The following is a 17694-nucleotide window of genomic DNA, read 5'->3' on the forward strand; positions in this document are numbered from 1 at the left end:
TAGGCCAAAGTATCAATTTCTTTCATTGTCACCCGTCTTTTCTAGCTTATCTTCTGTTACTTGACTACAATTATTCTGGGTCCATTCGTGTCTTGGGATATCTGAACAATATCCATTGAATATGTGGCCTAAGGGCTATTTGATCATGCAGTTCTCATTTTGAAGAGTAAGATTCTGCTCTCTAATATCATGATTCTAACTTCACGGTCAGACCCTTTGCATAGTATCATCTGCTATATGATTAATTGTAAATAGTTTGATACTAGATATCTTCTCCCTAACATGGATACCTATCCTGTCTGTTTTTGCTGAAAAATAGCTTAATTGAGCTAGGCAAATTAATGCCAACTCAAACATTTAACTTGGCCCTTGTTAAATGTCAAACTCATTGTTAAATTAACATGCAAACCTTCTCCAATCTGCAATCTTACAAAAGATCCAATTGTTCCCTCCCTTCACACCAATTTATTTGATATGCGCAACCTATGATATGCACATCTCGCTCGGGGGGTTTCCACTCTCAGTCTCAGCTGAAGTGGGCCTTCCTGCCCGGCCCGCTGTTCGAAGCATGTTGGGATCGTCTGTTTGGCATCCAGAAGAGAGCTAAGAGAATCCATAAGATCATGTGTCTTGTTATTCCTGTATGTTCCTGCTATTCCTGTTGGCTCCTTTAAGAGTAATTCCAACAAAAAGTCAAGGAGCGGCTGTATCCGGCCATTTGTCATCGTATAAATAGGGATAAGAATAACCCTGACACCTGGTAACTATTCCTTTGATAAATTGGTTGTTTTTTACAATTGTTACGATTATTGATCGCTAAATCCTTTTTCCTAACACCGTGGAATACAACGTGTGACACTAATATGTGTAATACTTAATTTAATAGTTTACTTTTTTATTGTAAATAAAGTGTGTGTGCATGTGTTTGTGTGTGTGTATGGTGTGTCCCCAGTGATATTTATTTACTAGGCGGCCTGTGTCCGGTGGCATTCAATTTTCTATTGGACAAGTTATAGACAATAGGCAGTATTCAGTTACACAGCCTGGGATGCAAAGTGCATTGAGTAGTGTTGTAGGTCAATGTGTGGGTGTGTTCAAACAAAACATTCAGGAGGAACACACACTGCTGTGAAGTGATTGCCCTGAGCAACATCTTCAAACGTATTCAGCAAAAAAAGATTAGTAATTAAACAAAGGGCGCAGTAGACTGATGAGCCCTGATGTCTTTTTTTTTTTTTTTTCTCAACCATTGTGAACAATAAGTCTTCTGTGATTCCCATACATTTATTTTTCAGGAATGTTGTAGAAAGCACTGCTACAATATTTCAACCATATTGGAATAATTGAGATAATTATAATATAAATTACAGACATAATTATGGTTCTAAACAAATATTAACATAAACAATTATTCCGATATATTTTACTCTAACTAGATATTTAAGTGTTAACTGTTTACATAGACATATATTTTAATCTACCCGTGACAGCATTTGTTGGGTGCTACGCAACTGAGTTCGCTGGCAGGCTCTGTTCCACTTTGGGTGTTACTTGGTATCTGTGGGGAGTTAAAAAACGATTCCAATATTTCAACAGTAGGTAGCGCCACAGCAATGGGGACTGGACTCGATGATAGTTGCCCTCCTTGGGTTGGCGCTCACTGTATACACAGTACATTAGCAAAGGCCAATTGCACAGAATCATTGTGATGACACAAACACACACTAAAAATAGCAGGTTTGGGATGTGATGGTAATGATGATGGCTATTCTGAGGCTTGCTAATAGACACCATGAGCTCATATTTGCAATACCTCAAACACATGGACTAGTTTAATCCACTCACTCATCGTACTCATCGTACTATTTCAATTATTGTGCATATAAGTGCATCAAGCATACATGAGTATAAGACAAACTACTCACTCTGCTTGTCTTTGCTTTGTTAAGTTCCCAAAGCATATTGCCACCAATGATCCTTGTGTGTGCTGGAATATTGTGTTTCCCTCAGACTATAATATTTATGAATAGATTACCTACCTGTTCATCCTTATTTTGGGAATTTGTCATAGTTTTGGCTTGAAATGAAGACTGTCTCTTTGACCACTGAATTAATTTGCACCCTGTAATCATTAAACTGACTTTTGGCTCCAATCAGAAACTGCCTTTTAAGGCCCCGTCCACACGAAGCCGAAACGGGCGAAACCGTTACGGTTTCGATCTATCCGGTTTCGAAGTATCTCCGTAAAGACGAAGCCAAGCGAAACCGGATAGATCTGTAGAAACGCTGTAGTAAACATTCCAGGCCCATAAGGGGCGCTGCTTCTGGTACACAAATCCAGAAGAAGAAGAGGCGAGCATGCGCATAAAGGCTGCCCCCTGAACCACTAACAACACACACAAACAGCTCTTCTACGATGGCGAACTAGATTCTCAATAAATAATGGCTTAGCAACCCAACAAGGGACATGATATGCTGCAGAACGATTACAAGCTTGTTGTCCGCCATCATCTTTTTTGTTGTGATTTCTGAGACTCCGCGGGCTTAAGAGCCATTGGCTAGGAGGTCGAGGGGTGGGGCGATGACGTCATGGTTTGCGGTTTCAGTCGGTTTCAGGCGTCCACACGAAACCAAAACGAAACCGGATAGATTTGAAACCACCTCCGAGGGTGGTTTCAGAAGTTTGCGGTTTCGGTCAGCGGATTCGCCGGCTTCGTGTGGACGGAAGGCCGAACCGTACAAAACCTTTGCGGTTTCGCCATGAAATCGGCTTCGTGTGGACGGGGCCTAAGTTGATGTTATATGCACATGCCATGCTTAAGACTTTAGAGAGATTTGTATAGTGACACTGTTTTATGTTAATTTACCTTTCGGTCTCTTCATATTCAAATGATCATTTGCATCTTATTGCATCGAAGTTTCTAGTTGGCCAGCAAACGTGTGTGTGTGTGTGTGTGTGTGTGTGTGTGTGTGTGTGTGTGTGTGTGTGTGTGTGTGTGTGTGTGTGTGTGTGTGTGTGTGTGTGTGTGTGTGTGTGTGTGTGTGTGAGAACGGGATATGAACGGGATATGAACGCTATGACTAGTTTGGAATGTTCCAGAAGGTCTAAAATGTGCGGTTGGAAAATCTGAGAAGGAGAGAAACAGTTTTCAGGGGTAAAGGGAACAAGACCTTATTGACATGGATCACACACACACACACACCTGTGTCCAAACTGCCCAGAGTAACTGATTTGGGTATGTTCTTAATAACCCCTTAAAGAGCCCATGCCATTAAAATCACATTTTTCCTGTTGTTTGTTAAATAACATAGGTCTGAATAAGTTTGTGAGCTGTGGTAAGTTTGAAATCTATGCAGTGTGTCTGCTGAATGCAATAGGCAATGAAAGGAAAAAGGCAGAAGAAATGAGCCAATCTGGATAAGGTGACACTGTGACGTAGCGTTGTCAAACTATTATTCATGGCCCTGCCCACTTGGTTGGTTCGTAACCACCCACAAGAATTCTGAAGGAGTCGTGATTGAGCTAGTGCTAAATGCTAATACGTGTATGGTAGTTGCTTAGTTCGTAGTAACAGGCTAGTTACAGAATTTTGAATGCAATGGCAGAACAACATCGAAGTACATGAACTGCGACATGCTGCCTGCCGCCGGTTGCCGCGGCGCGAGGCACCACCGCCGCGAAGCACCACCGCCCGGCAGCGGGCAGCCGGGCGGTGGTGCCTTGCGCCGGCAGCAGGCAGCAGGCAGCGCGCGGTTCTGTCTACTACAGATTGATGTGGAAGAACCAGAGACGTCGGAGAACCCGACGAAGTCCTTTGTGATTCATTATATCGTCTGGACGTGCACACAGCTTTTGGCCGTGATAATATGTATTATTTGATATAGATATCTATGTATTATATGATATTATTTAGATATAGAGCTCCAGGACTGTAACGCAAGTGTTGTACACTTCCTTGTTATTTGGATAACCGTTCTGCTGTTGGTGTGATGGCGCATAACACGTCGGACTCTCGTCTCTGGTATTTCTACAACGAGACTCGTAGTGGGGGTTATCTCAGCCATGGTTGAGAATGAATTGGGGGAAAGGAACATTGGCTTTGACTCCCTGAAGTAGGCATGAACCACAACATGGAGAAAGGGATTGTTGACCGCGGTCGTCTCCCGCCGGAGCCTCGCTGCCGATGGACCACCGCTTCAGGAGGCGGTGATTAGCGCTGACCGCTGCCGAGGCGGCGGGAAGCAGGGCTCAAGCGGGATACATTCGCGGCCAACAATCCCCTTCTCCTCCATGTCGTGGTTCATGTACTTCAGGGAGTCAAAGCCAAAGTTCCTTTCCCCCAATTCATTCTCAACCATGGCTGAGATAACCCCCACTACGAGTCTCGTTGTAGAAATACCAGAGACGAGAGTCCGACGTGTTGTTTAGATCCTAATAACAACTCCAGCAGCGTTACAGTCCTGGGGCTCTACATCTAAATAATATCATATAATACATAGATATCTATATCAAATAATACATATTATCACGGCCAAAACCTGTGTGCAGACGATATAATGAATCGCAAAGGACTTCGTCGGGTTCTCCGACGTCTCTGGTTCTTCCACTTCCACATCAATCTGAAGAAGACGCGGTCGTTTGATCGTCTGGAGGTTCACACAGCTTTTGGCCGTGATAATATATATTATGATATAGGTATAAAATGGGTTTCTAAGAGCCATTGCGATACATCCACCGTAAACAGAGCGCATGGTACCGTGGCTACAAGCTGCTCAGGGCCAGGTGATAATATATATTATAGATTATATGATATAGATATGTATAATATGGGTTTATAAGAGCCATTGCGATACATCCACCGTAAACAGAGCGCATGCAGGGCCAGGTGATAATATACATCATATATTATATTATATTATATTATATAGATATCTATGTATAATATGGGTTTCTACCAGCCATTGCGATACATCCACCGTCAACAGAGCGGCGAGCGCATGGTACTGTGGCTACAAGCTGCTCAGGGCCACACCCCCACCCCCCTCCTTGACCTGCCTTGACATGCCCACCGTAACCAGAGCGCATTGTACTGTGGCTACGAGCTGCTCAGGGCCACACCCCCACCCCCCTCCTTGACCTGCCTTGACACGCCCACCGAAACAGCGCGTTTGGGGGAAGCTCAATGTGCGACTGGTTTGGAGTGGCTGTAACTCTGCACCACGGCTGAATTTCGGGGACGTCTTTGAATACTGTGTTTGTAGCCAACTAATACCTATATTAAAGCATCCATAAATAGCATGGCATGGGATCTTTAAGGAATAAAAGGATTAAATGCGGAATAAAGCAGCTCAATCATGATGGTTTGTTAAAATAATGTTGACCCTATTCGTACAATGCATATTAGAATGAGACAAAGCGAGTCTCTTGATAACGGGTGTCCTAAAAAGCATTAGAGAAGGTGAGCCAGGGAACTTAGACAATACCTCTCTTGTTTTAGGACTTGTTCAGAATATGATGTAACTAATAAAGCACCATAATACTAACTAAAACAACAAAGGTAAGGCTTAAATTTGAATAAAGAAGAAAATAGGTCATGTTTCGTTAAAACAGACACTGACTTCCTGGATTAGATGATGTCATCATGCCATGTGTAGTTGCTTTGTTTTACGTGGCGGATTTGAATGTTGTCCCCCAACATGTTTTATTTGAATGTAACTTTATGTTGATATTATCCTCCCAACATAGAGGGCCATATTGTCAGTACACATCCCGCTCTTCAGATCAGCAAACATGAACAAAATTAATAAAATTGTTGCTGTTGTGTTTGTGTTTTCAGGATGGCTCCTACCTGGCTGAGTTCCTGTTGGAGAAAGGATACACGGTGAACAGCAACACAAACACACACACACACGCATAAAGACACACATACACACAAACGCACACACTAACAATCACACCCACACAGCTTTTGAGGGACATTCCCTCGACAGTCTCTAGGCAGCCATAGCAGCAGTGCTGAACAGGCCGATACTGAGGTAATCTAGCAGACTCCTCGGTGTGTGTTTGTCAACTGAATCACCACCTCACTCTCCGATAAGAACGTTTTCATTACACTTACTGTGCTCACCTGTGGCGTTTCCCCCCCCGGTTAGGCCATTCATGAGGGAATGGTTATAGGCTCATGGAAAAGAGGTCAGTAGCTTTCCCCTAAAGCACCACATGTTCACTGCAATAAGGAAAGCCATCATGGCCTATTGCTCGGGGAGGTTTGCACGCTGTTGCTGAGAAAGTGTTAGGATGTAAAGCCACTAAGGAGATGTCACACTTGTGAACAGTGAGTATAAATGACTTCTCAAAGGGGGTAAAGGCACTTGTTCGCATTTTGCCCGGCCATAGCTCAATTACTTCATATACCCATGGGTGGTTACCTGATGCTGAACCGAACAACCTCCTCTCCTCTCCTTTCCCCTCCACCCATCTCCTCTTCTTCCCCTCATCCCTCTCCTCTCTTCCTCGCCTCATCCTCTCTCCCTCGCTGCCCTTTATCTCATCTCTCAGCTCTTCTGTCCTCTCTCCTCTCTTGATTGGCTGGTGAGCTTCAAATTAGACGGCAGAGGGGAAGTGACTCTGTACCAGGCTGGGCAGGGGGCTGGTGGGTTGGGGGGGTGGCGGCCCTTTTTAAAAGAGATACGCACAGGCAGGAAGTGCACAGTGAATAAAGGAAGTCAGGTCAGGGCACAGCATCCTCCCGGTAATGGGCTCCCTCGGGCTGGGTGCTGCTATCTTCCGCGAGCAGAGCTTCCTTGCACATTCCACTACAGTGAGACACGCACACACACATGCGTTGGCGTTAAGCATGAGGGTGGGGGCATATCACAAGAACCTGTTACACCTGAATATAAACCTTTTACACCTAAAAATTGCTGTTTTGCCTCATGGTTTTCTGACCAGTTTATGTCAATGTTAATTGTAAATTAGTAATTTCTCTATTTGCCTGTATTGTTTTTTCTTGTTGAAAATGTGTGAGGCTGCATATCAGGTCTGTTTTGAAAAAGAAGTGCTGTTCCTCAATGAGGACTATCCTGATCAATACAGGTCAAATAAGCACAATAATCTACACCAAGCTGCCAAATCACGCCATCACGGCCGTTTCCGAGTATGTCCATCACAGAGGGGATGACGCCACCGGCCTTCCCCCTCAGTAATGGGCCCCTGCCCCTGATGGCACAACAACGGGTTACCAGGTTCCAATGTGTCTAAACCCCCATGGTCCTCAGGTCCACGGCGTGTTACGGAGGTCCAGCTCCTTCAACACAGGACGCATCGAACATCTCTACAAGAACCGGCGCACCCACTTGGAAGGCAGTGAGTACCACAACACACACACACACACACACACACAACACACACACACACACCACACACACACACACACACACACACACACACACACACACACACACACACACACACACACACACACACAACACACACACCACACACCAAGCCTCTGGCTCAGATATGTGTGACATAGATCTGTGTCTGGGATCAGCACCAACTCCTCGTGTTGAGTGTCTTTTGTTATGTACATTACATGGGACGGCTTTATTTAAAAATGGAGCTGAACTGAATTGAGACCGCACCGGAGATGCTACTGATAATGCATCTCCTAACACAATGTACCGGGCAGCCCAGATTTGATGGAAACTGATGCTGTTTTTGTATCATGAAATAATAATCCCTTTGTAATGGTCTCACAAACAGACTTAGGAAAACAACCTTTTGGGCAGCGTTTCAGGAATTTCTCTGTAAAGATCGACTCATTACAAGAAAACACATTTAGCTGTAGAAACACTGTAGTACATATTCAAGGCCTCCTTGTGGCACTGGTTCTCCACCAAAAAAATAAGAAGACGGCGGAGTATGCCTTTCAAGCCTGCACGCTGAATACAAACATACAGTCATTAAAATCCCATTCTGAAAGCTTCATCCACTGGCTCCTCCATCGGCACAATATTGCTGTAACAAAATGGGAAACGAGGCGTAGCTCTGTGTCTTGTCCCCCCCCCCCCTCCCGCGAATGTGTCTGAAATGAATCTACTTCTAATTTTTGTAATCAATATCCTACAACATTGTAATTTGACAAACTGTGTGTGTTCAGACATGAAGTTGCATTATGGTGACCTGACGGACAGTACCTGCCTGGTAAAGATCATCAACGAAGTAAAGCCCACAGAGATCTACAACCTGGGAGCCCAGAGTCACGTCAAGGTAGGTGGTCACCCCCAGTGTCCCTTAATACAGTGGTTCCCAACCTTTTTTCTCCAGGGCCCCCCCCATTTCTGATGGAATTCGCCCCCCTCCCCCCCTGCCCATCCCCTTTTCCCCAGATGCTATAAAAAGAAAAATCATACATTTCTATTTTTAGTGCCTTTGTTTAATAAATGTATTATTTCGTAGCTTACAGCGCATGGTATTAATAGGCTTACAATCATTAATGTGAACCTTGTTCTTGCATACCCACACCCAGGGCTGGAATGTTAGGTGTATTATGAGTGACAGCCAGTCTAAAGTCGTTATTTTGATGGCCACAAGTGTGTGTGAATGGCAATAATGCATTTGCAAATTGATGGGACTGACCTGTCGCTAAGCTCCGCCCTTAGAACGCAGATGAGCCAATGACATTCCAGCATCAACCATACTAATAGGCTCGGACAACTCCGTTGAAAATTACAGGGAGGAGGCACAGAGAAAAAAAATAAACGTGCTTGGGGTACATGTAACACGGACGGTATCCGGTATCCCGAGAGGCTGCAGAATGGGGTATATTTCATCCCTTTTCTCAAGCCACAACGGGACAAGAGAAAGTGTGTAATGTGGATCAGACTATGCATTTGAGAATACCAACTGAATTTAATCCCCCAGGTTGGGAACCACTGCCTTAATAGACCCCCTTATGAATGATTGCCTAATAGTATTTTAGTGTCCCCCTTCATTTTGTATTTGTTATAACATGTCCTTCAATGTTTCCGACAGCCTCGTTTCCGAAACACACTTATTACTTCCTTAGCCTGGGCACCAGACGAATCTGTGATGCCATGTTTTATTTGCTCTTGCTTTATTTTTCTTGTGCGTTTGCCCCCTCCCATCCTGTTCAGGCAGATTTCTAGCAGACCTGGCCTGGGTTGGCCTAACAAAAACCGTTATTCTAATATGGGGAAGGTTGAGCCATTTTAACCTTCAAGATGACTGTCCGCTGATGTGTCAAACTTTTTTCGCTGCTCTGATTGGTTTTAGTCTATCCAGAAGCATTTTGGTGCACTTCCTTTGATAACACCCCCTTGAAATCGAATATGAACTAAGGGGTTCCAGGCTTATATGTGTCGCAAATTGTCTTGCGAAGTCAGGTTATTAATACCAGACTTTAATCGGGTAACACCTAACAAGGAACTGGGTTATGTTTCAGTCCCTCCAGAAAAACGCGATTATGCGATTGCATAATTCGAACGCCATAATCAGCCAAAGTCTGCATATTCATGCGGGGGCCGAATTTTGCAAAATATGCCGCACCTCACCGCATAAATTGCCGATTTCCACGCAAAATATGCGGGGCTTGCATGATTTCATAATCCCTGCATATTCGTTGCAAAAAAGTCGCATATATTTTAGCAGAAAGTTGAAAAATGTTGCGTTTACTTCACACAAGAGCAGCAATTTCCCCATGTTGCCATGGGAACGTTATGAAGTGACGTAATTACGCGACGTGAACGTCATTGAAAAGCTGCATTTTTCGCAAGTTCCCAGATTTTTCCGCAAGTTCCTGCATTTCATCGCATAAAATTGCATAAATATGCCGCATATTTCAGCGCATTTTTAAGAAAACGTGCACTGCTGGGTGATGGTGAAAGTGGGTGGTATCTCCATGTAAGGCTAAATACTGGCACGAGGCCGATATTCGACAAGTACCGTAAGGGAAAGTGAAAAGAAGAGAGAGTTCAACAGGGCGTGAAAACTGCATAATCAAGGATTTTTGGCCGCAACCAATCACAAAAAAACGCCTTATTTTTCTGGAGGGACTATTTAGTTGAGTACTGCTGAAAACAGAACAGAGTGGAAGTACTACTAGTAATAGTAGTTTAGATATTTACTAGAGCTGTCAAGCGATTAAAATATTTAATCGTGATTAATCGCATTAATGTCATAGTTAACTCTAATTAATCGCGATTAATCGCAAATTCTTTTTCTATGCTAAATATCCCTTGATTTTTTGTCCCATAATTCTTCTCATTTTAATTCTCTTATCAACATGGTGAAGTGCATCGGCTTGCCTTGTGCAAATGATTTTTTATTGATAACATTGGAAGTATACACTGATCAAAACAGGACGATTACAAAAAAAAAGCCTATAGTGCAATTAAACGACTGCTGTGAACAAATGTCATTTGAACATAGCAGTCAGGCTACTGCTTCTTTGTTTTGAGCCAAAGAAAAAAAAAAAAAAAAAAAATTTTTTTTTTTTTTTTATAAACTAATTGCGTTAATTCGCGCGAATTTTTTTTAACGCCGTTAATAACGCGTTTAACTGACAGCTCTAATATTTACCTATTCAGTGGTGTGCAATCGTGAAATAATAAGTCTGACATGGAGGTTTTCTATTTATCTGAACTTAAAGTAATTTAGATTGAACACAAACACGTGTAGGGAAGGGTTACTTTACGATAATAGGGAACATTTAATTGAGCCATGTATTGCTATCTAATCCTCGTTTACTCATTCAAATTGAAACTGTATGTAGACCAGAGATTCCTGAGTCCCTCAGTGTACAATGGACACCGGCCAGCTGTTTCAGGTCTGTTTGCAGGTCTGTATGTTCATCTGTAGAGTGCCAAACTGAGTCTGCTCTTGAGAGGGATATAAAGGAATTAATAATAAGTAAAACCATTGAAAGCACATTATAAAATAATTAACAATAATAATTAATAATATAATAAACAAACCCACAGTTTTCTCATTTGTCAATTCCAGTGCGCTCACGGGGAAGATATATCCAAATGAACTAGAATCTAGCTCAAATCTTGGCTTGTCACTTCTATTTAAGAACCTTAAATACATTCATAGAATGCACAACATATTAGCATCGTAATACCTTTCACAAATGTTTATATTGATTCCATTTTGGGCAGCCTTGTCGTTTGTCGGTACTGCTACTAGCGTCTATGCTAGCCTTAGCGAGCAACCAAACGGCTAGCCAAATGGATGAAGGCACAATGGAGCCGTTAGTCCTGTGAACCAGGGCAGCTCCTCTGGTGAGGAACGTGGGGGCTGAGGAGAGAGGAAGCGGGGTTCCTCCGATGACTCGGTGTGTGTGTCTGTGGTGTGTGTGTGTCTCCACAAAGTCTGATTTGTCTGGGAGCTCCGCTGTGGACCTGCATGAGTTCCCCCTCCCCCTCCTCTCTCCTGCTTCTCAGCCCCAGCCTCTCCACTCTACAGCTAGAGTACGATTTGTGGGTCTAGTGGTCAAGCCAAAGCTGGTTCTGGCAGGCTTCTAGGCTGCTGCTAATGGGGGAAGTCGTTGTTAACCATTATTCGCAGAAGATGATCAGAAAAAGTTGAGTGAACAGTGGGTGATTTGCTTCTTTTAATTCGCACATGTTAAGAGGATGTTAACATGGAGGCCCATGTTAATGTTACCTATTTGTGCTTGTGCTTTCTTGCCAGTCCAGAGGACTTTCACAGTACACCGATGTGGTTTTAACAAGAAACAATACAATCAATATAACTGGAACCGATTTGAGGCAAGTCAGCCTGGCTCTTCGTGAGCTACAGAGACGGAAATGCATTGAAGGATGGGATAAAGGAAAAGATTAGAATCCGAGTTTCCAAAAAGAGTTGGAGACGAGGAGAACGATGACTCTCCCTCTCTCTCTCTCTCTCCCACATCCTTCTGTGGTCTGGGAGCACGATGACTACACTGCTTCATCTCCCCACAGAGGATCATCCTTTGGCCACACACATGCACGTACACATGCGCATGCACACGCAGGCCCCACACACACACACACAGAATTCCCCTGTTGTCACCTGCGCCCCCTCCACTGTTGACTTGTCTCTATGTCAGTAGAGCTTTTCTTCTTACCGCACGCCGGCTGCCTGGGCCAGGCTGATGAGCCCACTGGATTACTGGCAGTGATGGTGGGCCGGCCCCAGTTTCCTCCATCCTCTGTCGCCACAGGAGAAAAGATCACTCACACTAGCGTCTTACTCAGCATCTCTTCCTCGCTTCCCACCAGACCCCCCAAACACAGCCAAACTAGCCCCCCACCCAGAGCCCCCAGTCTCCTCTCTCTACAAGAGGAACCCTTTTACTACGGAGTCCCTTCAGGGAGGTTCACTTGTCATCACACTCTCCCCCTTGAGGGGATAGCTTGGAAGGGTTTCTCTGTCTGTGTGTGTGTGTGTGTGTGTGTGTGTGTGTGTGTGTGTGTGTGTGTGGTGTGTGTGTGTGTGTGGTGTGTGTGTGTGTGTGTGTGTGTGTGTTGTGAGCTTGTGTCATCGTATGCTTGCGTGTGCAGTGATGAAGTGTACCCCAGGAGATGGCCGTCCTGAAGAACAAAGAGGATGTCACTTCTAAGCGGTGCAGGGGTGGATATGTCCAGGGGTTTGTGGACGGATATGGAAGGCTAGGGGACGGAGGCCGGAGCCAGTTGCATGGAACAAGAGAGCTCGTCATGGTCCACTACTCTGTCCCTAACTCCAGAACAAGCTTATTCGATCAAAGGAAATTGTCGACAAGTTGATACTGGGTTCAAGGTTGGATACCTACCTCTGGAATGTGCCATCTTCTCATACCCCTGTATGGAGAGACTAGGGATGGATAGAGATAGAAAAATAAAGAGAGCCTGAGTTATGAATACATCAAGTATACAATATAGTGCTATCACAATTGCTAGCGCTATATTTTCCTTTTAGATGGAGAAACTGTTGTAAGCTTGATTTTGAAAGTATCAACTAAAAATCACAGGCCAACCCGCTAAAGCACAAAGCTCGCTAGCTTTAGAAAAAGGTCTATCTGGCTTGTTGGAGATGCAGTGAGTTCATAGGCAGAATGCGTTCAGGTAGCAGGATATGGTAGGTAGACATACAGGTAGCCCATCCACTTATTTAATTAGGGCAGCTGTAGCCAAAGTTACCCGATGTTTTTAAATGTTTTTTTGTGTGATTATTAGATTTGATTAATCTGACAAATTCGATTGTTGATTGCTCCCGATGTAAAGAGAATTTCAACAGTAAAAAGGCCTAACCTTGATTTAAAATGCAAACCAACTATTGTGCTTTTGTTCACTCCTGCTAGCCATCTTTTACGTTCTTAACCTTCTCTTTCTTTCTCTCTCTTTCTCGCTCTCCCTGCTCCTTCACATGGTCTGGCCCACATCCGGTTTCATAATCTACGCACCGCACATACGCATGCACGCACGCATGCACGCACGCACGCACGCACGCACGAACGCACGTACATGCCCCTCCTTCACTACAACCCTCTAAAGTCTAAAGCAACAACAGCTTAGCAGTGATTTACTGGAGTCTTCCTGATCTAGAGAGAGCTTTTGCGGAGTGCCACGGGATGTAATAATGTGTGTATTAGATTTCTGCATGAGTCATGCAAGGGGATTTCGTTTTTTACCATGCAAGGACCTATCTAACATAGCTTTTGCTAGATATTTTGTTCGAATACTTGGCATGGGTAATTTGTTTGGGGACAAAAAGACACATGATGCAATTCAATACAATTTGTAATTGTTTCTAATAGGAGTCCCTAGTTGTCAAGTTGTTGACTTGTACAGGGCAATGCCTGCCACCATTTTGGGAGCATATAAGCATTGTGATGCTAGTTATGATGTTGTTTGAAATGTTTTTTTGTCATTGTTTAGTAATCTATCATGAAATTGTCATTATGAGGAGACATTTTTGTGTTTGAAACTGCCATAAGCATTTCTCATGCGAGACGTGGCAAAACATTACATAATAGTAACGTTGATTGAGGATTTGACAGTACTGTCAACAGAAAATCCAATTATGCATTCTGATGCACAAAGCTAGAGTAAGAACTGTTTGCATCTCCTTCGGCCATACTCTCCTTGGGGACCGACCGAAGGGGAAGAAGAGAGAATAGCAGAATGAGTGCAGGAACTAGCATGTGAAGGATGACTGGTCCTTTCTCCTCAACAGGTCATTAGCTGGGTTGACTCACTCTCTGATTGGTGTTTACATTACCTGCCGTCCAATCAGCCGTCAGTGGCACGCTTCTGCAGTGCACCATGTGCGCTCTTGGATAAAGACTTGTATGGAACAAAATTAGTACATTCCCCATTGGAGTACATGTTTTATGTCTTCGACAACTGTGTGTGTGTGTGTGTGTGTGTGTGTGTGTGTGTGTGTGTGTGTGTTTGCCATGCGGGGTTAGGCATCTCTCCATTGCCAGCACTGCATACAACTCAGTGCACACACTTGTTCCACGGCAATTGTGTTCCACTTGGAATCTCCCAGCTTTGGTGGTTTGGCCGAAGGCAGATAGGGCCTATCTTTGTGCCCACGCGAGTATCCCCTCCTATTGGCTGAGCAGAAGCAGAACTCTGCAGAGCCGTAGGTCAGAACAGTTCTCTGGAGCAGACTGCTGTCCCAGAGTGTTTTAAAGGTTGGCCCTCTGTTTTAGACAGGCTGTCTGACCCAGAGCAACTGAGAATGAACTTTACTCCAGTCTAGAATTGGCCGCTCGAAGCCAAAGAACACAAGTCCTTGTTAAGAATGAGGGGATGTGTTGCGCTCGTGTTTTTCATTTTCACGGTTTTCAGAACTAACAAAAACAATTGGCCTCAATTTACTTCACAAGCTTTCCTGGTTATATATTTCGATTTAATGAATACGCTTATTGGTTAGGCATGTGAAAACTACCTGCCCTATTAAGAGAGATAGTTCAATCAGAAGTCAAAAAGATGAAAAAACAAATTGAAACTCAGTAAAAGGTTTGTTTGCTTTAGTGGGAGAGAAAATTAGGAAGCCTAACGAAGTGCAATTCTCCTGTTGGTCTATAGATGGCAACCCTGTCCTTTGACTAGTGCCTATGTCCTAACCATTTAAGGAAACAAAATCAATTCTAATTTAAGTGCTAGGCCTTAAGGCACCATAACACACATAAACAGGCCCACAGATACACAAAACAACAGTTGACTTTGAATTAGCACTTGCATTTCAACTTGATAATTTAGTCAAAAATAATTTAACCATTTTGACTTGATTGACTTGATTTTATCTTTGACATCTAAGTGTCTAGGGTTACTTGAGTCTCACCCCAATATTTAATTTAAAGTCATCCTTGACATAAAAAAGGTAACTTTTTATTTATTATTAATAAAAAACATTAATTATGAGTTCCAAATGAAAACATGTAAATTCACCAAACCAGCAAAGTCAATATTATTTCTGCAAAATCATACAATAGAAATGTTATTAATTAAACCAATGATAATTTAATATCTAATTGCTAGTTGTTTGTATATGTTTCGCTCTCCTATTACTTATACTAACACAAATCCATTGCTTACTCAAAAATGTGTTATCAGTACATAGTTTTCCAAGAGTGGGCTTTATAAGCCACTTAGAACCACAACAACAGTTTTACATTGTGATTATGTTCTAATAGCATTATCAACCGTTGGAATTCCCTGAGAAATGTTTACATAGACCTTACACCATGTGTGCCAAGGATAGCAGCGTTCATGCACCGAGTACACTCCATCTACTCCCAAGCAAACAGAGCTTCAGTGATTACTTTGTATTCTCTTTCTTTGATTGTTTCGCTCAAGGGGTGAATGCTGTTTGTTTTTCTCCACAAGACGATAGTCGTTGGGGAAGCCAAACGGTGGCTTTATTAAATTGTGCAGCAGTTTGGAGATATTCTTACCCAATCACAGCTTTATTTTTTTATTTTTCCATGCTCCATATTGTCTCCTAAATGTTCCTGTTCCCCCCAAAAACACCCACACTGTGCTGTCTGAAACAAGGAGAAGACGTGTATCGGTAAGTGAGAAGTGACATAGGCTCATCACTCACTGTAAACATTGGTGCTCGTACAAGTCTCCCTACACCCTAGTGGAGCCCATACCACAGACCACCAACTCACACACAGAGGAGGCACACCGTTTGCTTGGAAAATTCTCTCCAATTCTGTACTTCTCATTCCATTAATTTGATGGGAGAAGAGGGGCAAGTGATTATCTTTATAGGCCAGGTTTTTTTATGTTTTTCCAGAGCCTGGGAAATCTTTGTTGTTGTTTACCTGTGTGTGTGCGTGTGTGTGTGTGTGTGTGTGTGTGTGTGTGTGTGCGCGTGTGCGCGCTTGTATAGTGATGATGTGCACAGCCACTTGTGTGTCTGTTGAGCAACACGTGTGTACGTGTGTAAATGTATTTTTACACATTGTAATGAGGTATGAACTCACCTGGATCGCGATGATCAAACCACAAAAGCAATTACGGAGAGCTGAGTTATGGGGCTAGTCTGTTTTGATTGACTTAATGAAGGAGTTGTCGCAGAGCATGGGATTATTTTTTGTATCACCTGCTGTTTGTGTGTGTGTACGTGTGCAGATGCATGTGTGTGTGTTTACGCGTTAGTCTTGTCCTTGCCTGACTTTAATTGATTTTGTACACGTTGTACGTGTGTGAAAGCAGCGTTGCTCAGACCGCCAGCCTTGGCTCATTTACCTTGGTTTATTTATTTATTCTCTTTATTTATTCTGAACCAAGAGCATTATTGTTGCTGTTCACAGTCGCCATGACTTCTTAACGTGTGTGTGTGTGCGTGTGCGTGTGCGTGTGTGCGCGTGCGCGTGTGTGTGTATAGATATAGATGGATGGATAGATGGATAGACATGTATTTATTTATATACATATATATGAATGTATGTGTGTGTATATATTACTGTATATGTACATGTATATTTATATGTATTTATGTATATATGTATAATACTAAGATATTAAGAATCACTGTGTTCTCGTTACCTAAGAATGAGCCTTTTTACAACTTCATAGGTAGCGGGTCCTCTTCCGAGTAGCCCAACATTTTACACTGCTGTTTCTACATTTGCCCAGACCCGACAAACGGCTCAAGAGAGGACTCAGGCTTTAAAAGCTGAATTTACTTTAATGACGGGGAGGGGCGCAATTACAATTCAAAAAGTGCCCTCAAGAACCTCAAGCAGCCCTCAGTTGTGTGCTTATGTAACAGGTTGGACTTGGTACTTGGCACCAATGGTTTTGGCGCTTTTAAGGAGACTATGATAAATTAGTGTGAACAACACTTCTCTTGTGCCTGCACCGGGGTGGAGCCCACAGCCTGTCAGTCCTCTGCTGTCCCCCCCGGGCCTCCGTTGGATTGCACTCCCAGATGGGGATTAATCTTCCTTATCTCGATCATAATAACCATTATTAATACGATCATTAGTAGTGCTATTAGCCCGCCGGGAGGCTGGCAAAAGGATGTCTACGTGACATACAGTGTGGCAGATCGGGGGGTTGAGATCAGTTTCCCACACTGTGACTTCTATGACCATGACTGGGGCGGTTGCAGTCTAGTACGCCTCCATTCCCCCATGCCGTCAGCATTGTGTCGACGCTGACGTCTGCTGGTACCCG

The 17694-nt window shown here is 43.4% G+C and overlaps 1 protein-coding gene across 1 annotated transcript in view; it reads left to right on the top strand.

Annotated features, from left to right (window-relative positions):
* gmds (GDP-mannose 4,6-dehydratase) overlaps nucleotides 1–17694 on the top strand; it is a 116501-nt gene that overhangs the window by 1153 nt on the left and 97654 nt on the right. The window contains exons 2-4 of the mRNA XM_030372746.1: nucleotides 5838–5882; nucleotides 7279–7366; nucleotides 8163–8272. Coding sequence (XP_030228606.1) covers nucleotides 5838–5882; nucleotides 7279–7366; nucleotides 8163–8272 — 243 coding nt within the window. The remainder of the gene's footprint in view (nucleotides 1–5837; nucleotides 5883–7278; nucleotides 7367–8162; nucleotides 8273–17694) is intronic.

Source organism: Gadus morhua, chromosome 12 (genome assembly GCF_902167405.1).
Source record: "Gadus morhua chromosome 12, gadMor3.0, whole genome shotgun sequence".
NCBI lineage: Eukaryota > Metazoa > Chordata > Actinopteri > Gadiformes > Gadidae > Gadus > Gadus morhua.